This window comes from Tympanuchus pallidicinctus, unplaced genomic scaffold (assembly GCF_026119805.1).
Source record: "Tympanuchus pallidicinctus isolate F22 unplaced genomic scaffold, pur_lepc_1.0 scaffold6, whole genome shotgun sequence".
Taxonomy (NCBI): domain Eukaryota; kingdom Metazoa; phylum Chordata; class Aves; order Galliformes; family Phasianidae; genus Tympanuchus; species Tympanuchus pallidicinctus.
In genome coordinates this window covers 22,528,481-22,554,620 of record NW_026294780.1, presented here as the reverse complement: position 1 = coordinate 22,554,620, position 26,140 = coordinate 22,528,481, and the positions used below count along the sequence as shown (strand labels likewise).

At 42.5% G+C, this 26,140-nt stretch overlaps 1 protein-coding gene across 6 annotated transcripts in view; it reads right to left on the bottom strand.

The window, feature by feature from the left end:
* Window positions 1-26,140, bottom strand: part of ABCC4 (ATP binding cassette subfamily C member 4) — a 1,253,378-nt gene that overhangs the window by 1,087,564 nt on the left and 139,674 nt on the right. For 4 of the 6 annotated variants that reach the window (XM_052705824.1, XM_052705822.1, XM_052705823.1 and 1 more), the window contains 2 exons: window positions 21,846-21,980; window positions 12,641-16,909 (listed from right to left, as the gene is read on the bottom strand). In XM_052705824.1, coding sequence (XP_052561784.1) covers window positions 16,802-16,909; window positions 21,846-21,980 — 243 coding nt within the window. In that variant the 3' untranslated portion in view covers window positions 12,641-16,801. Of the gene's footprint in view, window positions 1-12,640; window positions 16,910-21,845; window positions 21,981-26,140 lie in introns of those variants that run through there. The other 2 variants (XR_008211683.1, XR_008211684.1) reach the window with 1 other exon arrangement.

Sequence of the window (26,140 nt, the reverse complement as noted above, 5' to 3'; positions counted from 1 at the left end):
TACCAGATCTATGTGGGCATACATGCATGATTATGATTGTATGTTCCATCAGCAGCATCTGTGGAATCAAAAACAAGTGGCTTCTCACCGTGACTGAAGTTTCCAATTCCATCTTCCCCTGGCATGTGAAGAAGTCTGCCACAACTCGGAAATATTCACACAAGAGTCTTTGAAAGAAATCATAAAAGAAAGCAAGAAAAAATCACGTAGCACAAAGCATACTCTGTATCCCTTCGAAAACACATGGTGCTCATAGCAGGACTGTCACAGTGAAGAAGACACTTATAAAGCTCCCTCGAGAACCTTTGTTAGGACTCTAGAATCTCTAGGAGAAAGGAAATGGAAAGATGGCTGAGACTTATTCGATTTTTATTTCATCTCCCTCTGGACTTGAAGGTGAGCATTGCAGTTAAAAGGAATTTATGTGTAAATTTAATTCCTTATGTTGATAGAAGGTAAACTGTGGCCTTGCTTTTTGCAAAGTGTCTGCTTTTCAACCCCTCTCCTTTGGCTGATAACCCTTCTTCTCCCCACACTCATGTTGAATGCCAAGATACATCAGCACGTGGCCAACAGCCATTTTGACAGTCGCAACAGTGTAAGGAGAGATCATGTCAAGTATTATAACCTTCTGGTGTCAAATACAGAGAGAATATTGACAGTATAATGTGATCATGACTTGCTGCAGGCTGGCCCAAAAGAGTGAGGTATCACTGTGAAAGTTCTGAGGGATGAGCTGCTGCATGGGCTACCAATGTAGTTCCTGAACATAGTGAGGGAGATAAGATGTGGTGGGGAAGATGGCACCAGCGTTTCTGAGTCTTCAAAGGCTATCTGTGCAGAGGATAAACTCCTCCAGGGCCTGTTCTAAATCTCATATGTTGTGCACCCGTTGGCCAAAGGAAAATAAATTCACTGGGAGACAGTGGAACTGTCTCAGGTGAGCCCAGTCAATGTATAGACGTACAAGAGGTACATCTGCTAAAACATGTTCATTTTTCAGACCTTATAGGATTCCACGTGTTTTCAAATCCATGTGTTTTCACACAGGAGTGCTTCTGTAACACCAGTATGATGAGGACCCATCATTACCACACAAATACAGAGGTAAATATGGTTTCTGTCTTCAGAAACTGAAAATTTAAGGGCTCTAACTCAGCACCTGAGAGAAGTACCACATTTAGCATGTTCACTGCTAAAGAAGCGTCCGTCATGGAGTTACAACATTGATTTTAAAGCTCTTAATTATAGACCCATCTGTCTGGGAATGAGGGTTTTGTATCTTTCAATCAACTCAAGGAGCCTTCCTGACTGCGGTAGTATTTTCAAGAGAGAGATCCCATCTGAGCGTGATCTGGATGTAGTCAATGGGAGAGCAGCACTATGTAGTTCACAGAAATATGGCGGCTATGCAAGCTCCAGTTGAGCTTCTCGATTGCACTCAGCTTTTCCAAGAAGAGTTCATGGCAGTTTTTCATGTGGAGAGGAAAGGGACCATCGGAAAGCAGATCAAAGGGAGAGGAGAAAAAATCCTTTCCTTCCTGGTGTCATTTCAGGGTAGGGAACAGTGACAAACAAGTTCCTATGCTTCCCACAGGAAGGTAGGCAGGCACAGCGCCTGAGACACCGCATCAAAGGGACAAGCCAGGAGGTCAGCGTGGGCCACAGCTCCATGGCACAAACACTGCGCTGAGCTAACTCACCAGGTAGTATCTCACAGCAATTTAATTCCATGGCTTTCAGTGGGAAACATCAAGACACCCTCTTTCAGGAAAAAGAAAGAGGGCTCCAGCAATTAAAAGGGTCATATTACCTGAATGCAGCAGGAGGAAATATGAAAGGAGACATTTAACAAAGAGTTTGCGTGGCTTGCTAAGTTCTTTCATTAGAGATGTGGCTCCTGGCTCAGGGAGGTCAGAGCAGCACCTTTCTCCTGTAGCGACGTCTGGGATGATGGAACACATTCATGCTGAGCCTCAAGATCTAAATCTCCCTGTTTTGGTGAGGCCTTTTATCCTCTCCTAATTGTGAAGGCAAGTGCAGGGATTGAGAACTGTATTTTCTGCCGTCATTTAGGAAAACAATGGAAACGGTGGAGAAAAGGTGAAGCAAAGGAAAGAATTGGCTAGAACAGAAGCAGGCAGGCTACTATATCTCCTTCCTGTCTGTGTCCTGCAAGCATGAGCAGCCCCAAAGGCAGGGCAAAGAGAGAATTCAGCTGCTCTCTGCAGGAGCTGCAGCCAGGGTAGTTCTAGGGGAAACCTGCAGAGATGGTCCTGAAAGGAGGCCCAAATCTGGTGCCACCGCATCTCTGTGGGATGGCATCTTTGTGCCCAGTGTTGGGGCAGGTGAAGCACCCACAGCAAAGCCCGCAGCCCTTGGGGAAAGTGCTCCTCGTGCAGCCAACCTTTGGAAAGGGCTCACATACAAACAACACCTTCCCCAGTAGGGAGCCAGAAAAGCAGGGTAAGGAGCAAGCAGCAACATATCAAAGTCAATTACGAGTAATTTTTTTCCCCAAGTTTTCTCCTCCTCATCCTGCAATGGGAAAATCCTGAGAGATCACGGATGGAGCATAAAGAAATGGATAAAGAAGAAGGCTTAATTTATAGGGGAGCTTGAATTTTTAATCCTGTGCCCCAAAGAAACCACTGCCTAGGCAGCCAAATCCTATCTGCAGTGACTAATGAAAGCAGGAGGTACACCACAGACCCCCATAGCAGCCTTATACTTCTAAGCTGGCAAATAAGCAGTGTGTTAGCCTTCTCCGCCCAGGAGGCTGAAATTCCCCTCATGAAGGGCCCTCTAACATTAATTGCAGAGACACAACCTGCCTTTTTATAAGACAAATTATTAATTTCCTTAATCCATCATCAGGAAATAGAAGGCTTTGATGCTTTAATTCCTTTCCTGTGACCATGGCAACAACACACACACACAAAAAAAAAAAAGAAAAAAAAAGGAGAGGGGGTTGTTAATTTTCTCATCCATGAGAATTTAGGCAAATAGCCTGTTCATATTCTTTGTCTGCAAGTGAGTCTTTGCTGGAGATGAGTCCAGAGAATTAAACAAAAGGTAGGTAAAAAAATTGGTGCCTGGGATATGGTGGCTTGGAGCTGGGCTTCAGCCATGCTGCTCAGATCAGAAGGAAGATGCAGAGGGTGCAGCATGGGGATAGTTCACCTCAGCCCCATCGTTCCTGAGGAAAAAAACTAGCTCACCAAAGCATTATGCCCACTGAAGCTCAGAGAACGAGGCTTGTTAAAATCAAACTGAGGCTGATTTACCCCTAAGAAGAAGCAGTATTGGTGTGGACACAGCTTCGGTGCCCTGTGTGTGAGGTGCAGGCTCACCCCAGGTGCACAGGCCCACTCTTAAACATCCAGTCATTCAGAGGCTTCAGCAGATCATTGGTTGTATAGAAGAACGTTTGCAAGGCTGAGATGAAAGCAGACACCTCTGCTGGAGCTTGCTTTAGTTGTTCTGCAATAATGAAAGGCTGGATTCCTAGTGTTTGAATCAGGCTGGATGGTCTGAGGGAGGCTGATTCACCCAAGTTTGACTTCTCTGGAATGAACAGAGCCAAGGCTTTGCCCAAGTGAAAATATCGGAGCAAGGATCTAACATGCATAATCCCCAAATTGAGCACGTTGTCCAGCTGGGAGGAGCCCGCATTCAGCTGCTATTAGGAGGCAATGTCTCTTCAGGTCTTCGGTTCAAACCCTTGCGGTAGGCTGACTTGCTGGGTCAGAGGAAATGCTTCCCTTGGGTTTGTGTTCTTTTGCACTCTGGGTGGAAGGTCCTTTGCTTTCTAACATGCACTGTTGGCACATACTCCTCTTCCCAGGTCTTAAAATACTGGGAGTGTAATAATTGCTGAATAATATTTGCTCTGCAAGTTTTCACTTCACAGCTGCTGTGGGAATATGACGTGTTTTCAGGCGAGAGTAGGAATAGATTTGCTGGGCTTAAATGGGCAAAGAAGCATCCAAAGGGCACCTCTGTATCCAGTGCTGGGCACTCCCTGAACAGCACTGCAACCATTAGGCTTGGCTAGTGAGACACTGGAACACGTCCCTCCCCTGTCAAGCAGTCTTTGGATGCTAAAAGTGTTTGGCTGCATGGTGAGATTCATCTGGTAGGCATCACGAAGCTAAGTTATACACTCTTTGTGAAGCAGCCCTCTTGAAAGAAGGGCCTATTAGTCAAAGGAGGAAAGTGCCTGTGGAAGACCCTGACCTGTCCAACCTCATGCCAGGGTTTCCTCACCAGTGGCTGCCACTCCAAGGACCACTTCTGACACAACTTCTTAGTATCTCCTTACAGCTGCTGAGTGGCTGTTGCATTTTGTCCAATCTTTAAAACCCAAGGCAGTGCTTTGCCATTAGCACTGAAAAATAGGAAATTTCCAGAGTGAAGACTTCAGCAGTCCTGAACTAAGGCTAGTTAGTTTACACCCAAAGAGTGTAAATGAAAGGTGTAAATGGAATGTCAATATCCTTCTATCGGTATGAATCCCAAATGAAGAAAAGTTTGAGCCTTGATGCTAGCTACTATTTAGCTGATACACTCATTTCCAAATAAATTCTGAGCACCCACAAAGGGATCTTTTGATAACCAAAGTGCAGAATAAGAGTGAACTGAGAATAGAAGAGAATAAGAGTGAACTTGTAGAAGAAGAAGAGTGAACTGCAACTTGCTCTCTGAATGCCTGTATGGAACACGGGCCTCTTCAACACGTGAGTGCTTACAATAAGTCTCATGGCACCATCATATTTCTGTGAGCAGCAGTCAATGAGGGTACCTGCAACAAGGATATCCCTTTTGAGCCACTTGCAGCCCACATGCTTGGCTGAGGGACAGAACTGAACCCTCTTTGAATTGAGGCAGAATGAATGTTCTCAGGAGGACAGAGTGAGGCACTGATATGTGTTGTGTTTACTGCTGGGGAGATGATCACTTTTAACACATGTATGTGTGTGGGCTTAAGGGATTAAGCATGATTGTGTGCTGACTGTCAATACTATTTGCATTTTATCATGTGTAAGTGATATTAACACAGAAGTCATGATGCAATGTGTGGCAGTTTCATTCTCCATCATTACAGCAGCTCTCCCTTGCAAATGCAAATGTGCTGGAAGGCTGACCTAAACGTAGGAGAAGCTGAATGATGATCCTTATCTTAATGAACAAATACAATTATCCAAGTGTTAGAATGTCAGATATTGAAACGATCCTCTGTAATACCTCCTTTCTTTTATTTCATGGTGATGAGCATCTTCTGATGGTATCAGAGAAGCAGCTCATCACAACACCTGGCAAAAACTACGCCAGGGTCCATGCACTATCATATCTGGGCAGTCAGTCCATGTCCAGGGTAATCAGCCACTTCTACTGCAGTTGGACTTCCTCAAACGTACAATAGCCTTTCAGGATATTCTGGGAAAAATCTATTTAATGCTTTTCAGCTTTCTTAGCTGTCTCCAAGAACGGAGGAAACCTCATTTTCCCCTACAAGAGCTGGTCTCCCTCACATAGAAGCAATCAACACTGAAAAATGCTTACAGGGAAAAGTGACAGGAACCAGTGGCTGAAAATGAACCTCACCAGATGCAGACGATCAGTCCACTGACAATAATAATAATGAGAATATGAACGAAGGGGCTCCAGGGGGGTCTTTGTCCCTGCTTTGGGGACCTCTCTTGGCAGAATTGTGGCAAGGACAGTGACATCCTTTCTTTATTCTGGTTGCCTGATCTCCTTTGATTTACAGTATCTGCTGCAATAAGCCAAAGACTTCAATCTTTCATGAAGACTCAACTGCTGAGCTGGCCCCATCCTCTCTAGAGTAAGGTTTCTGCCTAGAAAATGAGGGGGAAACAATAGATTTCCATAGATTGAGTGTTTTAAAAACAGGTTACATACAGATTTTTCAAGGTTTAAACTTAATTTGTATAATCTCACCGAGTGCAAGTGAGAAGACTTGATGCAAATTTGAGCTTGATTGATTGATAGGCACCATGTGCAACAAATTCATGCTCCGGGAAGCAGAAACAGCTTCCCCCTTCAGTTAGGACAGCGGACATTTTGCTTGATCAGAGCAATGGAAACTTGAATCTTTGTGTGACTTTGCATCAAAGAGACATCTGGGACTGACTGTCTGGGCTTTTACAGCAAAAGAGCTACATCAGAACTGATTACCCAGACTGAATGTTTCAATTAAGTCTTCATAGGGTGCAATTATTAAGACTCCTTTCAGAGGTTCATTTTACTCCGAAAGAGTTTAAAATTTTCTCACCTGCTTGTGCATCCTATTTGATCTAGCTTCCATCCTCAGCATTTTCTCCAAGGGCAAGTAGTTTTGTCTGGATTTGACAACCTGGACTAACTAGAGAAAGTAGGCTTAGGTTCAGGAGACGTTTAGACACAGTTCCTGATTCGTAGGTCCCTCACCACCAGCAGTTTGTGAGCTGCACCCAGTCTCCCCGCGTAGTTCGTGGTGGAGATTGGTTGCTTTGGTGTTGAACCGAAAGGAGCTGGCAGTGTAAAGTGGGAGCTTCCTGAAGGGAGCAGGCAGCTGCTTACATTCAAGCACGAGGAAAAGTGGAGGACAGGGGTGTATCTGCAATTCTCTCTTGCGCTAAAAGCTCCTTGAGGCTGGAGTGAGGCAATCCTGTCTGCTTGGGATCTATTGTCTGAAATCTTCTCCTGGAGATTGGTACCTACGCCCTTTCTTTCAAAAGACTCCACACAGATCAGTCTTTTAAAAACAAAGCAGGAAGAAGAAAAGGTGGTGATAGCTTTTATTATATAATGCCTCGGTATTCAAAGTATATGCTGAGGAAGTGGGAGGCCTGGGTTCCTTTCCCGCCTCAGCCCGAGGGGTTCAAAGCCATGTCTCCCACATCCCATGAGAGTGCCCTAACCGCCATGCTGGAGGCTACCTGGGGTGGAGGATCCTCCACCCCCGCTTTGAAACTGCTCCACTCTGCAGCAAGGAATTTAAAGACTCATGAGGCCGGGAGGGAGGGGGGGAGCGTGAGGGAGCGTGCGCTTGACTCTGAAACCTTGTATTGAGGTCAGTCAGCAGGGAGTGGGAAGGCCTGGGCTCACTCCTCACTCCCCCGACTTTTGCTACCCAAAGACTCCTGTTTGCTCACTGCAGGCACAGCCACACACTTTGCCGCCTGGATTAGTGCACATGGCCTCCAGCTTGCTCTTCTCTCTTTTGCACCATGTTTCTAGGAAAGGTGTTCAGTAAAGGCATCCAAGTGGGGAATGTCTTCGTTCCCAGGCACCCAGGGCACCCGTCACCCTGATGACAAGAGGCAGTAAATACGGGCTCAAAGTCCTTCAGCCCAGAGAGGGCCAGGTTCACAGGCTGAGTGCTTCCTCTGCCCCAGGCTGTGTGAAGGTTTGGGGACTCTCCTTCTCCCCTTTCCCTTCGCTTTGCAGGTGTGCACCTGTGTGTGTCCACACAGATGGAAAAGACACTGCTTTGCATGGAGAGGCTCTAAGCGAGGCTACTGGTGCCCACCGAACCCCACCATGAAGTTTCTCCATGGTTTCTCCATGTCAGAGAGGTTTAGGTGAGATTAAGGCACCACACAGCCCAGTCTTGTCTGCTCCGGAGTTACAAAGTATGGCTCTCCACACCCATGTAAGCTCCAGGGTAAAAAGTAAGGTATTTCTAGAGTTTGCAGGCAACAGCAGGGTTAAGTGGAAGAAGAGTTGAGTTTTCCAGAAGAGCTGCCTGGACACATGCACTTCAATTCAGCTTATTCGCATGGGTTTTGATCCTACCTACAGCAGAGGAGTCTTTCTTCTTTCCAAGTAGCCATGCTGGGTGGCAGGCGGGGAATTAATGTCCCCTCCCTGATGCTGGACAATAAATCAACTCCTCTCCAAAATTCAGGATTAAGCACAGTCCAGATAAATCAAAGTGGGAAACCCATCTCTTCCCTAAACTTCAAGGCGATGGATTAGAGACGAGGAACACACAGCTTTAAGGAAGCTGCATGCCTCCTTCAGCTATGATATGATTAGGTGTCAAAACTTTCACAGGGCTGGTATTTCTCCCAGTGTAAGATCAACTTTCTCAGTCAAGAAAAAAAAAAGAAAAAGAAAGAAAGTAAAAGAAAAAAGAAAAAAAGGAAAATAAAGGAAGGAATTATGCAAACAATTTAACAGCAGGGGTCAGTCTTTATTACAGTCCCCTCAGGATGGGCAAATGAAAGCCCAGAACAGCTACCAACAACAGTAGCCACAGTTACAGTAACAGAGCCCGAGCGTTGTGTGAGCCTGGCAGCTCTGCCCAGCAAGCAGCCACAAAGCAGCACATTACGCATATTAATACGTGATAGAAGTTTGCCTCAATAGCAGTTCCAGGGAAAGGCTCATCGCCTCTTGAGAAGGAAAAAAAAAAAAGCTGGAGGGAAAAGCAGCCTTTCTGGTAAAGCCGTGACAACAGCATCAGCAGCTCCAACTGGTTTGTTGCCATTACTGCTGGCAACCCAGCAAAGCCATCTCCCCGAGATCTACACGTCTCTCTGTTAAGTAATCGCTGCACTCGCATCCATTACGCTGCAGCTCAGGAATCCCCATTAGCCAATTAACCGGCCCATTAGAGGTCCAGGTAAGAAGTGCGGCTGCTGCACCTTCCTCATGGCACAAAGCTGTCACCTCGGTGCTCAGCCTGGGCCTGCTGCCCCACGGCTCCCTTATGCCCTCAGAGCTGTCCTCAGCAATGTCTCTCATTTAGGGGCTCCTGCTCCCTCCAGATGAGCCCTACAGCTGGCAGCGGGCTCACCTTGGTACACACACTGGTGAGGATACCACTGAAGGCAGCATGCCTCAGCCGGGCAGCCAGGCCTACAGCAGGGCAGCCATCTGCACCCGCTCACCAGCAGCGCCAAGCCTTTAACTTTTCATTTTCGGTGACGGGAATGGGCTGTGCACAGCTTTTTTACATCAGAGGCACACAGGTGTCTAAGGACCGATGCGGGTACATGCAGTGCAGAGGGGATCCTTCAAAGCCCCGTGCTTCCCAAACAAGCCCTGTTCCATAGATGACAGGCATGCTCTGTGTGCCAGTGTCAGAGTGCCTTCACGTTCTCTGGAGGCTGTGATCATCTCTGTCGTTTGCTGCCAGGAATGGAAGCAGAGACTTTTCCATGAAACTATGTAAAAAATGCAGATTCGCTTCCCTGCTGTGCTGCTGTGCCTGCATGACGTGACATGCCATTCAAGTACAGCTAGCTTTACCGACATGAATATGCGCAGAAAGGAACACACACGTGCATGCCCAAAAACAAACGAAAACAGAGTTTTAAATTCACAGGTATGGACATTTACACCCACTGACGCAGAGACAACACCGTGCAGCTTCTCTGATCTATTATGAATATTACTCAAACAGCAGTAAGCATTAACCACGTGCATAAATTCACTCTCTACACAGAATGCTTAAAAGTAATTGCAAAAGGATTTGTTGAGTAACTGGGAAAAAAAGAAAAAAAAGCAAAAAAAGAAAAAAGCAATGATTGTCAGGAGATGACCTGGTTGTGGGAAGAGGCATTTACTTAATCACTGCATGAATGCCTCACGGTGAATTACTTGCATAACTCTGCTTGAGGAAATCACTACTCTGCAAAAGTGCATACATGTTAAATCAACCAAAGCGCACAGTGCTCCATACTCGTGGTACAACGTGGCCTTCTTGCCAGTACAGAACAAACAAAAATCTAGCTAATCTCTCGGTCTGGCAGGGAGGTGGGGGAGAAATCCTCTTTTTTGCTATCCTGGCAATGTTTCCAAAGGAAAGCTGTACGGCGCTCACTCACCCTGTTCATGCCTGGCATTTATGCTAAAAAGAAAATCTGGGCTTGTAATTTTCAAGAGCGAGCTCTTGTTGACAGTGAAACTTTGACTAATAATTCTTAGGCTGTGTTTCCCATCCAATTCAATTTAATGCTAAAAAAGGTAATTATGGTGCTTTTCTGCAAAATACAGAGCTCTGAGAAGAATGTCAGTTGGTGAGAACACCAGCAAGACTTGCTTTCTTCAGGGACAAATAAGTCCCTACTTCATTTGCTATCTGTGACCGAACAAGATACAAAACTTTCTGGAATTAAACAAAAGGATCAATTTTTCATTGCTCTCTCCCTTAATTTCCCATAGCAACTCTAAGAAACCCTCCAAAAGCCACACTGCCTTTGTAAGCCTCATGTGTCTTGACATGATCCATATCTCAGCCATATCTCAGACATCAAATCCGTATGTGAGAGTGCTTAAGTGATATACATGTACTTGGCTGCAGTGCTGCCATTTAGACCTTGTAAACTGGCAGGTTATTCTCTGGGTACAGTCAGTGCATAGACTTCAGTTAGAAGAGCTCTTTTGCTAAGAACTTTATTGATTAATAAAGACAACCCTGGTCTACAGGGAGACTCACAGTTGGAAGTTGCATAAGGAGCAGCTGCGGCAGGAATCGGTGGGTACAGCAAGCAGCCTGTCCAGAGCAGACATCCACTTGGTAGACACCGAGCTGAGGGCAAGAGTGTCCTTGGGGAGGCAGAAGAAGAGTGATTCCTTTTGTGGAACAGCCAAACTCCTCAAGCACCAACTCTGAAATAAGAGGCTGTGAGCCACCAGAGCTGGAGCCGCGGCCTGGTGGGTGGTGAGAGCAAGCTGTTCCTGCCGCATGGTGAGACCCCCAGTACAGAACGGGGGCTCTGGAGCAGAATCCCCAGCTCCTCCGGGTGCTTATGCAATTTCTACAAATAGTCACGGAATAAAATGCAGAAACGCTCCCTGGAACTGGAAATACAACCTGGGATTTCCTTTTTTCGGAAGAAACATTACCCCCTACATCCAGCCCCAGCTTTTGTCCATTCTCTCTGCCCCCTGAACTGCCGTGTTACTGACACACTTCATTTAATTCTGGTGAATATCCCTACCAAAACCACCCTGAGGATTATGCTTTGGAGATGCAGAAGCCTGAAGGACCCAGGAGGCTCAGGCCAAACAAAGCCTGCAGTCCCCATTTCCTGATTCCTGAGTCTGTACTTGAATAACCCGGGTATTCTACCAGGAGAGAGGGACAGCGGCTCTCACGCAGCTGTTGGCTCAGCAGCACGTGAAGGACACAGAGTGTGATCCAAGTGGCTCCTGAGTGCCACTGGGGCTACCTCCTGTTTTTTGCTCAGGGCTGTTGTACTTCTGAGCGTTGGATCTGTCACCAAGGCCCAGAGGGAACTCTGTATCTCAGAATGGACAAACATATATGCAAAACTATATGGATAGTGATAGGACAAGGGGGAACGGTCTTAAACTAAGACAAGGGAAAATTAGTTTGGATATTAGGAGGAAGTTTTTCACGCAGAGGGTGGTGACACACTGGAACAGGTTGCCCAAGGAGGCTGTGGATCCCATCCCTGGAATCATCCAAGGCCAGGCTGGATGTGGCTCTGGGCAGCCTGGCCTGGTGGCTGGCGACCTGCACACAGCAGGGGGGGTTGAAATTAGATGATCATCGTGATCCTTTTCAACCCAGGCCATTCTATGACATGATTCATTCTATGATGTGAAGCAGCAGAAATCTGATTTCCGATGTCAGAATGTGGCCTAATGTTTTTATACATTATATTGCTCACCATCCGTGAAACAGCTTGATCCACTGAGTTGGTGATATTTGTGCATCTTCTGTGGTCAAGTTCATAAAACTTTGATTTTGCTATTTACCAGCAGCTGTCTTTCAGGCAGATGACACAGTTCTACCTCATCTCGACAACGTTACGTCAACAACAGCAGCACAAGAATTTGGTAAGCACATGCTCTGGTTTACTGTACGTACCACAAGCATCTGCTGTGCTGGGACAAGCTAAGATAAACTCACTTATATATCAAGTTAAGATAGCTGCACTGCAGACTTTTGGTAGAAACATGAATTTTGAACACATGCTCCAGCATCCTTTTATAAAAGGACAGGTGACCATTTCCATTTTATCAGTTCTAGAAGTTGCTAACCTCGGAGATGAGTGATAAATGCATACTCCAACTTGTACTAAAAACTCATACCCCAAACCACAGATTTAACTGCTTGAGAAAGTCGGCAGACAGGGAGAAACTTCGAGCAGTTTTCAGAAATGAGCAGTTTCAGGGTCTTGTTGAATTAAGTAACAAACTCATCAGAGAAAAGTACAGGATTGAGAGACGACACCAGATTTTGGAGTTTTGCTGCTAATCCACTCTTTCTGTGTCCATTAGCTTTATCCAGTCCATTTAGCTTGTGAGCTGTTCGAGGCAGAGACCATATCTGATCCGTACATTTGCAGCTGCAGTGGTTCTGCCTTCAAGTCATATAATGATTTTTGGAAATCTATCTGAATTACTTTTTAGTTCCTGCCATTGAGGCAAAAAGCTTGAAAATGTGACCTGGGAGATCTCAGACAGCAGAAGAATGGTAAAAATGAGCTGAGATGTAGCATTCTGTTATCCTCATAATGGAGGATTTTCAGCCCTTGGAGTTGGCAATGCTACAAAGAGTTGTTTGGAGCCTTCAGGCACGTCCTGTGCCGTGCTCAGCCCTGCATTTCTGCCTTCACCCATACATTCACAATGATGACAGAATTCGGCACGCTTCTGAGAAACACATTTTATTGTACGACAGAAGCTGTCGTGGATGTCGACAAAAGAAATCATTCCACAGAAATAACAGAATCAAATTGTTACACAAATGTAAAAACCAAAACAAAACAGAAACGGAGTTAAAATGATGGAAAAGCAGTGCGATGTTATACAATGTGAAACATACAGAAAGCCACATTCTGCTGATGTGTCAGAAGCTCATCATCATTACAGGATGTAAGTGATGTCAGTATCTTTTTCTTCCCCTTTCCCCCTCAAACTTCAAGGTGAGACATCTGGAAGGGTCGGATTAACACAGAAAGCAGCATTTTCACTGAAATTTCAGTACGATTTAGACCTTCTGTCTCCTTGTTCTTTCCTTCACCTTACTTCCAAATGTGTACTGGGAAGGTTAAAAGAAACTGTCAATATCGCTTTGTCAAGCTGATCTTGGTCAGAAGGAGGTCCTCCCTCTCCCAAAGAGGAGCATGAGTGATATCACAGAAGACTAAAACTATCTGGCAAGTGAACTGTGGTTCAACTCACGGAGCAGAATTTTGCCCTTAACCTAAGCAAAATCAGAAATAACCTATTATTGAGAACCATGTTGGCTTTGACTCTCCCAGTGGTCTTTCACAGACAGGTAAAGCAAAGAGATACCAAAATGAACGTTTGAGGAACAGTTCTTTCGATCTCAAGTAGAGGCTGTTCCCAGACTTTTGAACCAAACAACAGTCCCACAATTGTTGCAGTGCAGTATTTCTGCACAGAATTGTCTATTAGACTCTGGAATACTTTAAGGCACCTTATGGTGAAGAAATATTTTAAAGGCTTTCATAATGTTGAAGACTGAGTTCTTTTTCCAAGATCCCCATGAAGGAATGTAGCTTGAAAGAAGCAGCTTTACTATTCTCCAAACAAAGCACGAACATTTTCAAAGTGGAAATTTAGAACTATTTGAACTTTTCTTTAGAAGGAAACACAAAACACCTCACTGGAGAGATAATTTGTACATACAACAGACCATAACGTTCAACAAAGGAAGGCCTCTCTCATCCTCGAGTTTCAGGCACGATGCACTTTGTCACCCACCTAAAATTAAATAGGTGTGTCCATCTTAACCAACAGTCACCTAAACTACTCACAACAACTCTCAACAACAAGCAACAAAAGAATCTATAAGAAACAACTTCCTGACTGAAATATGTTTGTTACTTTAAACTAAAAAGGTGGATATCATGGCAACGGCAGGCACAAATGGCTCACTATCTGCTGATCTATTCAGAAATGTATGGTTTTCAAGTGCGATTCTTTAAATATTTGATTTTTTATACCTACAGCTAGTAATGTCCTGTCAAAACCTGTGAAGAAGCAGGATCAGCATTTTCAGATACCTAGCATTTTTGTGCACGTTCAAAAATCTGCAGGATCAAATTAACTCTGCCTTATAGAGTGAGAGCTGAATTTGTCAGGGTCTCATACCAGTGAGTGGGCTGCAGTCGGCGTCTTGGAGCTCAGCACTGAAATACAACTTACCACAGTTTCATTTCAGAGCTGAAATGAACTAAAACTGTAATTATACCCTCAGTTTATCTATCTCCTTGAATTCTGTTTTAAAAAAATATGAACAAAATATATAGCCTTGAAAACATCACGTTCTCTCAGAGCATTTAAAAGTCTTAGCGTATTATACATCACACTTATTTTCTTGTATGAACTATTTAGAAATCAAAATAATTCAATATTGCAAAGCATGGGTAGACCCTGTGCATCTGCCCAAACTACTGAATAAAAAAGGGAAACGCATGAGCTCAAGCTCCAGTCCCTGTTAGCTGTCTGCACTGTCACAATCAGCTCACTCTGGCTCTGTTTTGGAGCACTCCAGCTGGATCTCTCTATGATAAAGGCTGAGCAGAGCTTGGACATGGTTTATGCCATGGACCGCTTCCAAAAGGCAGTTACAGACAAGAAAGACCATGCAAGGCTGAGCTTTCTCCATGCTATACAATCCCCCAGCATTATCCCATGTGACTTTACATCCTCAAACACTTCTCTACATCTTCACATAGCTCTGCAATACATTCTGCTGAGCTGCAGAATAGCCCTATCCTTATTTGAGACCACTTGAATTGAAAAGAAACAAAAGAAAACAGGTTAGTGTTTTGTGTGCTAGGTACATAGGGGGCAAGGCGATCCAGAAAAGAGGCTGTGGCTGGTGCGCTCTGAGAAGGATTAGCTATGAGCTTGCTGCTTACATGAGCCAATCTGTGCCAGGGGACACGTAGTCATCCCTGACTGCCTTGGACTTAGCACCAGACAAAGGACAAGACCCACGTGAAGTTCAGTTCCACTTATCTCAGAGACACTTGCAATAGTGAGCGACGCCCCACAGAAGTGTTAGAGACTGCCAAAAGAAAGCTAAGGGCAAGAGCGCTTCGTTGCGTACCTTCCTGCTAACAGGAGGATGCTGCCAGCAAATCCAACACCCAGCACGTGTCTTTTCCTCCCATCCACCAGAGAAGCCAATTGGTGGGGGCGCAGGCAGCAGGGAAAGAAGGTTTTGCCTCTCACCACCAACTTCTGCACAGGACAAAGCCCTCCTGGATGAGCCCCTGTCTTCAGGCACAGGCTTTGGCCTCAGATTGCTTCTCAACAACAATACAAACAACAATGTTGTATGTCAGCAACTTACTTGCTGGTAAAATGGCTTGAAATGAGAAACATTTGTGTTCGCCTTAATTTTCGACTGTTGGGGGAACATTGGGTGAGCAATATTTAGCTTGCCAAGGTAATAGCAAGCATCTTTTTTTACTATTTTTCTTTTTCTAAAAAGCACAGTGTTCTCTGTGTCCTGAAGAGACCTGTTGTTTTTCAGTGCCTTCTGTCCCTTCAGACAATAATTGGAATAGATTTATTCTGTACTGGACCTCAAAGGGTAGGTATCTCACTGAAGACAAAAAAGCTCTGCAGCAGAAGAGCACTTGCCTGACTTTTTAAACCACAAGAATAGTGCCTTTACACTGAAGTGCTTTGCTGAATCAGGACATGGTGTACAAATACAGAATCTCACTGCAATCTCCTCAGTACCAGCAACAGCCATTCAAACATACGGGTTGCACTTCCCTACCTATTCCAGCAGTATGGTAACTTCAAACAGCACAAGTTCAACAGAATCCTTGATGCAAAACTTTAAATATATTAAGGCTAAATATTTTTAACATATATTTAATGAATTTGTTGTGTACCCTGCAGTTACAGCTTTGGCTTGAAGGCACAAATATTAAGGCACAATAAATGCAAATAACGTATACATTTCAATGTGGTGTGTTGAAGATAACTTTGTACTACGTGGTATTTAGGTATAATGACATGTCATTCAAAGATTTCCTCAAGTTATTTTAATACTTTTTTTTTTTCTCTGATAACCTGGATAAAAAGAGGAATGTGTGTTAAATTATTTAAATATTTCTTCAGTGCAAATGTTCTCTTCTAAAGTAGAGAAGACTGAGACTGATTTTTCAGCATCTGGATTTCAGCAAAATAAAACTTACATTTACATTCATCTTGAACAGCATTACTTGAATTATAAAAAAAATCTAAGTATATAGTACTTTTTGCTATCAAAAAAGAAAGTGTTTTTGGCTTTTAATTCTTTTTGTTTTTTTTTCTACCACCTGCATAGCTACCTGTGACAGGTAGAGAAACACCTGTGTTAGAAGCTAAGTTGTACACAACCAAACCTGCTGTTTAGGCACAGCTGTGGGGGTACGGTGACACTAAAAAAACATTTGGCTTTGTTTGCTCTCAAAGTATCTCCAACTGAGAAAAGGGACACACTCCAATCTTTCTTCAATAAATTCCAAAGATGCACCCTAGACCTGTTAGGTGTCCTGCACCTGTTTAAATAACAGACACATAACTTTCAAATAAGAACTGAGTCTGCCTAATTTCCTTAGCAATACAAAAATAATTAGTTGGAAAGGAAAAAAAAAAATATTGCACTGAAATCAAAGAAACAGGGATAGTAAAACTCTTCTTCTCAGTATTAAATAAAAGGATGTCCAGTGCAAAGAATCGCCCCCTCTTTTTCCTCTCCCGTTCACACTCGTGAACATCGATGGTTTGGATGCTCTCAGGTTTATATTCAGTGGAAAAAAACTGTGGTCATGAGGAATCACAGTGCAGTTTCAGTTACGCATAATCCTGAGGAAGGATCCAGCGAGGAGTCTGTGGCAAGCTGACCATTCTGAACAACTTCTGGGTAATTCTTACTGAAGTAAACCTAGGGAAAATATCAGATTCCGTATGTCATTTTACATTAAACGCCTTTTAGTTTAAAATACAATTCTAGAGGTACACAGAGAACAAAGAAATGCGTGACCCTGAAGAATCCAAAGAGGGATTTCAGGTTGTCCAAGGAGGCTGTGGATGCCCCATCCCTGAAGGCATTCAAGGCCAGGCTGGATGTGGCTCTGGGCAGCCTGGTATGGTGGTTGTGACCCTGCACACAGCAGGGGGGTTGAAACTGGATGATCATCGTGGTCCTTTTCAACCCAGGCCACTCAGTGGTTCTACGGCACTGGACAATTACTAAAATTATCGATGATCTTAGATTGTAACAAAGTCTGAGAAAAACCCCACACAACCTGTAGGTCTGCTCAAATTCTGGTGATTCAGATAAACAGATATATATTATCACTTCGCATTAAATTGATAAGTAAAATCATTTTACTAGCTCAAAACACGGAGATAAATTAAAAACAGGATGACAAAGAAGCTGTGAAATCTTGCGTCTGCACAAGGGTTTCTCATTTTCACACATAAAATGAACACAATGGATTTGGATGTTAATATCAGGTTGTAATCCCTGTATTTTACAAACTGTGATTGACAACCATTGAAACGTCGAGGTATATGTATGAAATATCCCAGCGTTTAATTTGTGCTGCAGAGCAGTTATAGGGCCTATAGAAATGTGATCTCTGGATAGCAAACCACAATAATGAAAGAAGAAGCAAAAGCTTTAACAATGACTCAACCAAGCAACTTCTCTAAAATGTAAGATGATACCAAATAATAGGACGGTTCTTTGCCAAGCCTTTGAGTTCTTGAATTCTACCAATTTCTAGCTGAACTAGAAGAGATACAGGTTTCCTGATAAATGTATAATCAGAACATAAAGGAAATGAAATGCTGTCAAGTTTCACTGTTCCACAATCATCAGTTTTTAGTAGCTGTATCATATCTCTGTTCCTTGACAGATGCGCATAACAAAATGAAATAATGTCAAGACTTGTGTGCTCTTATCTAAAAATGTGTTTGGGTGAAAAAGGACTTCAAATGCATTTTTTTTCAAAGAAAAATGTGAAAAGTTTTGTTTGAGTCTTCAAAAACAGAAAATGCACTATCTCTCTGAACCTGACACGTGTCACGAGTTAGGTCTCGTAGTCAATACTGCCCCGACTACAGCTTATGAAATATTTCTCCAATTTACGTTTCAGAGTGTTGTCAGCAAAGTTTGGTTTGTTTGATAATAACGTCCCTTTCGGATATATGAATGCATGTATAAGACACGGGGTATAAAAGGGGAATAGTCGCTCTATGGAAACATCCCTGTAAGTACCACTGTCGTCTTTTGTGTCCGCACACCAACGCAGGATATACATATCTTCAGACAATATCTCTTTGCAGAGAATATTAAGGCTTTAATCGAACCAACTGGGAGGCTGCTAAGAGGCATTCCTCAGTAACCAGCCCCGATCGGATTCAGCAGCAGAGAGTTAATCAGGAGCCACACACACAGTGCAGAGCCTGCAGCCCCAGCGCTGCGCTCCCATCCTGTTCCTGGTTAGAAACACAAAACTCTGGCATACCTTTTAAATGGAGCTTCTGAGCGTGAATTTTTTTCAAAGTTAATAGAAAACCTTGGCACATTACTAGAGACCTAATGAAATGGCAGCTGCTTTTCAACTGTCTCATTGTGATTCTTCCCCTGAGCCCAATCCCTCAAGATACTAAATGCCCAAGTCTTTACACAAGCTTCTTCTACAGCCAACAGAGCTGCAACCCTCTGATGAGTAATCGTGGAGGTGAGATAACTCCTCTTTTAATATTTACGCATCCGTCATAGCTCTAAAATAAAATCACCCTCACTCTTCCCTCAAAGTACTCAAAAACTGATTGACAGAAGAACAGTCCTACTCTTGTGGAAAAGCTTCTCTGAGCGCCGACGACAGCATGGGGAACACTCTGAGGCTATCTATTTTTTTTGTAATCTAAAACACTGAACACACTTAAAAAAAAAATTCTTCTAACTATTTCATTTCTTACCTTCCCACGGGATTTTCTCCTAGTAAGCTTCTTGCAAACTGAACAAAGACAAATGATGCCAACTCCACTGCAGTCAGGCTCGCAGACTGCAGCCTCCATCTGAGCTTTGCCTGCACTGCATTCCTTCACACTTGCACAAAAATACGGGATATGGGGTGACCAAAAGAGACAAACAGGGAGCAAGCCTGGGTCCACTGAGAAGCTTGAACTAAGTTTTCAGCAGGCATGGTGATCCTGAATAGTTTAATCTTTCAATGCTTAGCTAAGATAACCAATGTGTGTCTTTTTTTTTTTTTCTTTTTATTCCCAGAATATCGTGGTTCTTTCAGAGATGTCCCAAGTTAAGTCTTCCAACGTAAGGTCCGTAATCCCTCTTTGTTCACACCTAAGGAATATACGCAAGAGCCATACTCTTCCAGAAAACTGATTGAAAATCTCACCTTACTGGAAGAAAAGCTCTTGGTACTAATTTGCTCTGCTCAAGATTTGGGTCCAAAGCACAATAAATCAAATGATCACTGTCAAAGCATGGCCACATTCCAAACCATTTCACTTAGCAACTCACTGTAACACCTTTTGAAAAGTACGTGTATGTGCTATATTACCATTTCCTTTTATGTGCAGTGTGCTGTTCTTCAACAACAGCAAAAAGCAATTCTTCATAAAAACAGTTCTTGGTAACCACAAAAGAAGGTATGAGACCAGCAGCAATACGTGCAACCGACACACGTGTGCAAAATGAACGGCCCCCAGAATCAGCTCTTCTTACTAAGCAACTTCTCTGAAAGCATGCATGAAACACAAGGGACAGCAATAACAAAAACCTTGAATTAATGCCCAAGTCCTTTAAACAGAAAGAACTGTAACTGTGCTTCTGGGTAGCTGCTGACTGGAGATATAGTCTCTCGATTCCCATTTTTTGGGCTGAGTGTGGATAAGCACCGTGCTTTGCATTCTTGGCAGATGCAGAAGCTTGTATCTGCCTTCTAGCCTGGGAGTTAGCAAACTTTTTCATCAAACCACATTTCAGCAGAGACCGGTTCCTGGATCTCTTCCCTTCCTGTATAAAATCACGTAACATTGATGTGGTAACTATATGGGCAAGTAACATCAGGCAATTATTTTTATACATTTTGATTTATCTTTTAATGCAATTTTGCAACTGAGGAGGGCTGCAAGGAAGGAAGGAGAGACAGCATGACATGGCTGAATCTCTGTTGGTGATATCAGGACAGCCACCCCTACCCATCCCAGGGATTAAGTCCCAGGAAGCCTGGCCAGACAAACACTGGTCTCATCAATTAGAACTGATTCTTTTAAACATCATTTATATAATCTTCAGATCTTCATACATGTGTTGCAAGAAAAACAACCAACAAAAAACATGTCTAAACCACTACATTTAGTAATAAAATGTGAGAAGCTACTTTGCAGCAGCTGACAAAAGCCATTTCCTCAGTTCAGGCAATCAGTGCCACGCGTAGGTTTATATGGTGCAAAGTTTTCATGTTAAAAACTCTTTAAAAAAAAATCCTGAAAGAGGTTTAGTTGGTATAACAAAAAACAACCAACAACAAACCTGAGAATGCACAGACATGGAAAGCTCTTCCCTATGCTTCAAAATGCCCACCGAAACAGCTGCAATACATGAGCACCCAGCGTCCCTGACTGCACAATTATTTGTTTTTCCAACTTTCCAGAAATGTGGCTATTCTTACTAGGAAGCAGGCAGACACCTGTCACTGTGTTTGCTGTCTTTATCAGTTGCTCCATGCCTAGTGCTCTCCTTTCCCCCCAGGAAATAGTTTGCAATTTGTGTCCCCCTTACGATCCGCACATCAAGCAACTTGAGGAGAAGAAAGCATAGAGGACAGAGATAAGACCTTGTTCTCTCGTGTGGAAAGTCTCTTAGGATGCTACATGCCTAATATCAGTGCCTTACTTGCACACTTAAAGTTGTGTGAAGATAATCAAATTGCTCCCAGACCAAGCACTGCAAGTCTCAGCTGCAGCAGTGCTGAAATTTCATTTGCAATACGAAAAATACACCCTGTCTTTGGACGTCCTGTGTGCTGAATTATCACAAAAAAAGAGAAAGCACGCCAAAAGCTAGTCAAAATGAGTTCCTTAATCAAAGGTCATTTCTTTTTATCTTCTTATCTCAGCTTTAGCTTTCCATCTGAAAAGTGGAGATGATATAGCCTCACCTCAGAGGCATATTATGAAAATTAATCCATTGATGTTTCTTAAACACTTTGATTGCCAGAGGAATGCTCCCAATTACATTAATAATGCTACACTCAAGAGTAGGATTTGAATAGTAAGCAGTAAATCAGGCACAGAGCCTCGCATGGAACAAGGAGGCAACAAAACATTCAACAGCTGTTTCTTAATTGAGCGCCATTCATCCTATCTGCAGAACAAAGCAAAGGTAAAAGAACGAAGTAAGAGAAATAAAACTATGATCGCACTCCCAGTGATCATAATTTAATGAACTAGTACTGAACCTCACACTAACACTGGTTGGGCCTTTTAGAAAATACAGGAGAAGTAAATGCTGGAGTCTGCAGCCTTTGTATGTTTTTAAAGAGAGATTTTGCAAGACACGTGCCCAGCACAGGTGCGTATCTCATATATTATTTACACTTAGCACTGTGAGTACGTACACAAGGATGCAAGAAACACACTCTTTCAACTCGGGGTACATAAATACACCTATCATTTGGAACCCTGTGTGTAAGCACTAAAAAAAATCAGTGAAAATGAGGGTTCAGCCTTCCTAAGTCAACAGATTCTGATGTTTAGCAGAATGCCTACTATAACCTTGAATATGCTAACTTGTGATGAACCAAGTGCAGAGACAAACTGAATTATAATTATAAAATTACCCGTTTTGCTGTTTCAATCAGAGAAGCTGCTTCTGTCTTGCCCACTTGTTGCACCATTTTGTAAAACAAGCCGTCCTTTTCTTGCAGCAAAATGTAAGGCTCACCATATTCTTTTAGTCTTCCTGCATCTAAAACCTGTTAAATCAGCAGAAATTAACTTATTAACATAAGAAATTCAAAAACAAATCTTAAATCCATTAGCAAAGGGGGAATGTATCCACTTCAAGTGCTAAGATGAACTTTCATTCTGAAAATGAAATATTATGTCTTCTTCAAACAAGCATAACACTTCTTTAGTTTATAGACCTGTTGTACAATTTTAGAGTGCCCTACAGCCATTCCACCTATAGGAATCCAATGCAAAGTTATGCAGAATATGGAAATACTATGTTTGTGAAGCCAACAAAGCAGATTATAAGATTCATTGTGTAAGAACGAAACAAAGAGACCTGAAATGGGCTCTGAAGTAAACAGCTGTAGGTATAAACCACGCAATAACCACCGAGACGGGTAAGGGAGAATAAGTAGGTCTTTTGGATTAGAGGAGGTGAAGATGTAATTAAAGAAAATGAGGGTGTTGCTGAAAAGATAAACAATTTCTTGCATCAGTTTCTGCCGACGACATATTAGAAAGATACTTACCTCGAACCTATTCTTTCTACATAAAAAAGAGGAGATGCCACCAGCGACATAGGAAAAGGAGGGGAGAAGGAAAAATAGAAAGGAGAAATTAAAAAAGCATTAAGTTAGCAAGCCACATAGGATACACACAGTCAAAAAAATCAGAAGAAATTAAGAATAGGTTGCTTGAGCCTATAAGAAAATATTCTTATGCAAGTGACTACTTCAGGACTGCATGGTAGCGTATAGTACACTTACATTTAACATCTTTCAAGGAACTTTTAGACCAGCATATATATGTTTTCAGGACAACGATTTAGTCAAAACTGAATAAAACACAATTAGCAGACACACAGATCACAGGCAGAATTTGTTTATCACAATTTTAGTAAAATGAAAAGGTACCTCACATATCTGATAGAATACTTAATGCGTCAGAATGAAATGAAAAGAACATTTTATATGGATTTCCACATGGATTTCCAGGAATGTGTTTGGTGTAATGAAATAACTGGGGACAGAACCTCAAGAATTTGCACAGAAAACAAACATTGGAAATAAGCAATGCATTTCTGCTGTTTGGGGAGCTGGAAGGGCAGGAACTGGTCGCTATCAGAGTGGTCTGTGGTAGCTACGTATGGGCCAGCCATCAGAAGGTTATCAGAGAAGTGACAAAGCTGCAAATGACACAAAAACATGTAAGTAAGTCTAGACTAGAGGAGATTCAGGTACACGTAATTAACTAACCTAAGAGAAATACAATAGCAGGGAAAAGTCAATATTGACAAAAGCAATACACTCTAATACTTACCTGGCTTACAAATTAATGGTATTGACTCAAGAAAGAGAGCTGGATAACACTTTACAAGTTCAGAACTCCAGCCCATGTGCAGGAGCAATGAAGTTCAAAAAAAAGAAAAAACAAAAACAACCCCAAAGTTATGTGAGAAAAAGTAATTCAGAAAATGTTTTTGTCCCTGTATAAATAAAAAAAACTGACTACCCAAGACACACTATTGAAGAAGATATTGCCACAACAGAGGGACTTCAAGGACTAATAGCCAAAGCTGTAATTGTGGTGTACAAAGTTGTAAGGGAAAAAAAAAAACCAAACATCTAAAAAGACGGAATTGTTCATTTCAGGCAAGAAAGCAATAAAAGGTACCATGAGGACAACATCAAAATAACAAAAACAGTTTGCAAACTTATGTTCAAAAGAAGGAGCTCCCGTAAGATTGGAGGTAAATTCAAAGTCCTGTGAGGAAACTTCCAAGTGTTTTTTGCCTGTGCAACTCCTTAGAGCAAAGCATCTTAATGGCCAAGAGCTCAGCAGAACCTGCAGGCGGGCAGGACCCCTTTAATGACAGAACACAAGAGGAAGCTGAACGAATCCGTTCGGCTGCACGATGTGCAAACTGCACTGCTGGGACCTGTGCCAGGTTGTTGGGCATCAGGGACCAAGCACCCGCAGAAAGATGCCCAGTCCTGAGCTTCTGCTTTCATTCAGTACGTTGTATTTGAATGTAAAACAACTCAAGCCAACAATAACGGTGTACTGACATTCAGTTTTATAAATTGGGTACTTAGTTCTGTCGCATTTGAGTATTTAACTGTAATCACAACATTTTACGTTCTACAGTAAGAGTTAAAGACAGAATCCTTAACAGTGCCATAAGCTGAACTACTACATACAGTTCTATGCAATAATTAACATGAAGTGCCGCGTCACGGAACATTTCTGGCTCCTTGAATGATTTTTTTCAGCATAGCTCTAGGTTACATAAACACTCCTTAACAAAGAAGACAAAAAGCACGTCCACTGAAAGTGTCTCCCCCTCCAGTAACAAGTACCACATAAACTGGAGGTTTTTATTTTCTGTTACATTACTGTAGTGTTCAAATTCTAACAGCAATTTTGCAAATATCAGAAAGAACCACAAACATGGACAGTCCTTCTCCTAGAAAGAACACGCGAGGGAAGAAGTAGAAATTTATTCTTTCTTGACAAGTTTTAAACAGTGAAGTCCAGAAGATGAACAGATAATTAGGGTGATTTGTGTCCAGAAGAATTCTATTCACATTTTAAATAAATCTTTAAGCTATTCATATCCTTTCTCGGGGAATAAAAACCAACTTATGTTATGAAAACAGACAGAACAAAGATAGGAAAAACAACCCTCGCTGCTTTCTAAAAATCTGAAATGGAAAAAAGAATGAAATAGAACAGACATCATTCTTACACGTCACGAATACTCTATAAACCATATTAACGGGGGGAAAAAAACCAAACCTGTTTCTACTATCTGCTACCATCCACAACACAATGGAGGGAATGTGAGCAGGCTGACTTGGTAGTTAAACATTCAGATACCTATACATTTATTAAAAAGGGCATAGACAAAGCGATAGGTATTCTTCTTTGAAGAAATATATGCTGATAACATTTAAATAAATAAATAGGTACTTTGGCTAAGGCTTTGCATACGCTTACTTACTGACTCCAAGCCAAATTAAAATCATTAGAACTTCAAAAAGCAAGCTAATCATTCAGGAAAGGTGGAATCTGCTGTTTACTAGCCACATACTTTCTGATCAACTTGCATGCATCCCTTATCACTGTACAATACGACTGAATTGAACCCAGATGCATCCCAAGGTGGTTGTACCAGTGGAACTAGATATAGAAAGCCAGAGAGGCTTGCAGGCAGTGAAATCAGATCGGCATGCTGATTACAGAGGACACACAAAGGAGCGTGGGACTTCTTGATTCCATTAGAGGCTCTAATACAGATTCTGAGAGGCAGAGAGATTCTGGACAAATTTCAGTATTGCTGTATATACTGGAAACCAAAGAAAATCTAACAATTTCACTATCTGTGAAATACTTCGACAGCTCAGAGCAAAATGAAATAAGCACAAAATGGCAACATAAACCCAAGGCAATCATATGTAATCCACGGCCAGATTCTCCACTGTCTTGCACTGGCAAGACATCCTCTTTACCTCACCTGCACTGTTCTTGCCTCTATGGTCAGATCCTAACAACTTCAACATATTTTCTCCAGCAGAAAAGTAACTCCAACAGTGTGAAATTTACAGAATTGGATGATGGCGACCACGTAAAAGAGACAACACAGGAAAAGCTTTATTCAGGGAAATTCTCTCACTTCCTACAGTGAAGTGAAACTGATCTTTAATTAGAGCTATTCAAATTCCCCTTACAGTAGTGCTACTCAGACATTTTATGTTCAAATGGGGTGTAAGATCAATACTGCTCTAGAGCAAAATCCTCTCATGCCATCTAAATCTGCTGTACCCAAGATTTAATTTGGGTCCAACAGTCTGGACAGTGATGCTCATCACAGCTGTGAGATCTGCAGAAGGATGAACATCACACTGTGCAGAAGGCAAGAAAGTTTTTAACAGCTCTTGGTTTGACATGGAGGCACAGAATAACACAGAAAGAGCAGGATTAAAATATGGCAGCAAAGAGACAGAGAACCAGGGAAGAAGCAACTTGAATCAGACTGACCTGCAAAAGCAAACACGAAAAGGGAGTATTAGCTATTCAAATCTGTTGTTTATGTTAGCTTTAGTTAGCACAGAAGGACTATTTGCCTATGCCACAGAAATGTTGATGCACTAAATTTAGGTAAGATTCAGCAGCTATAAAA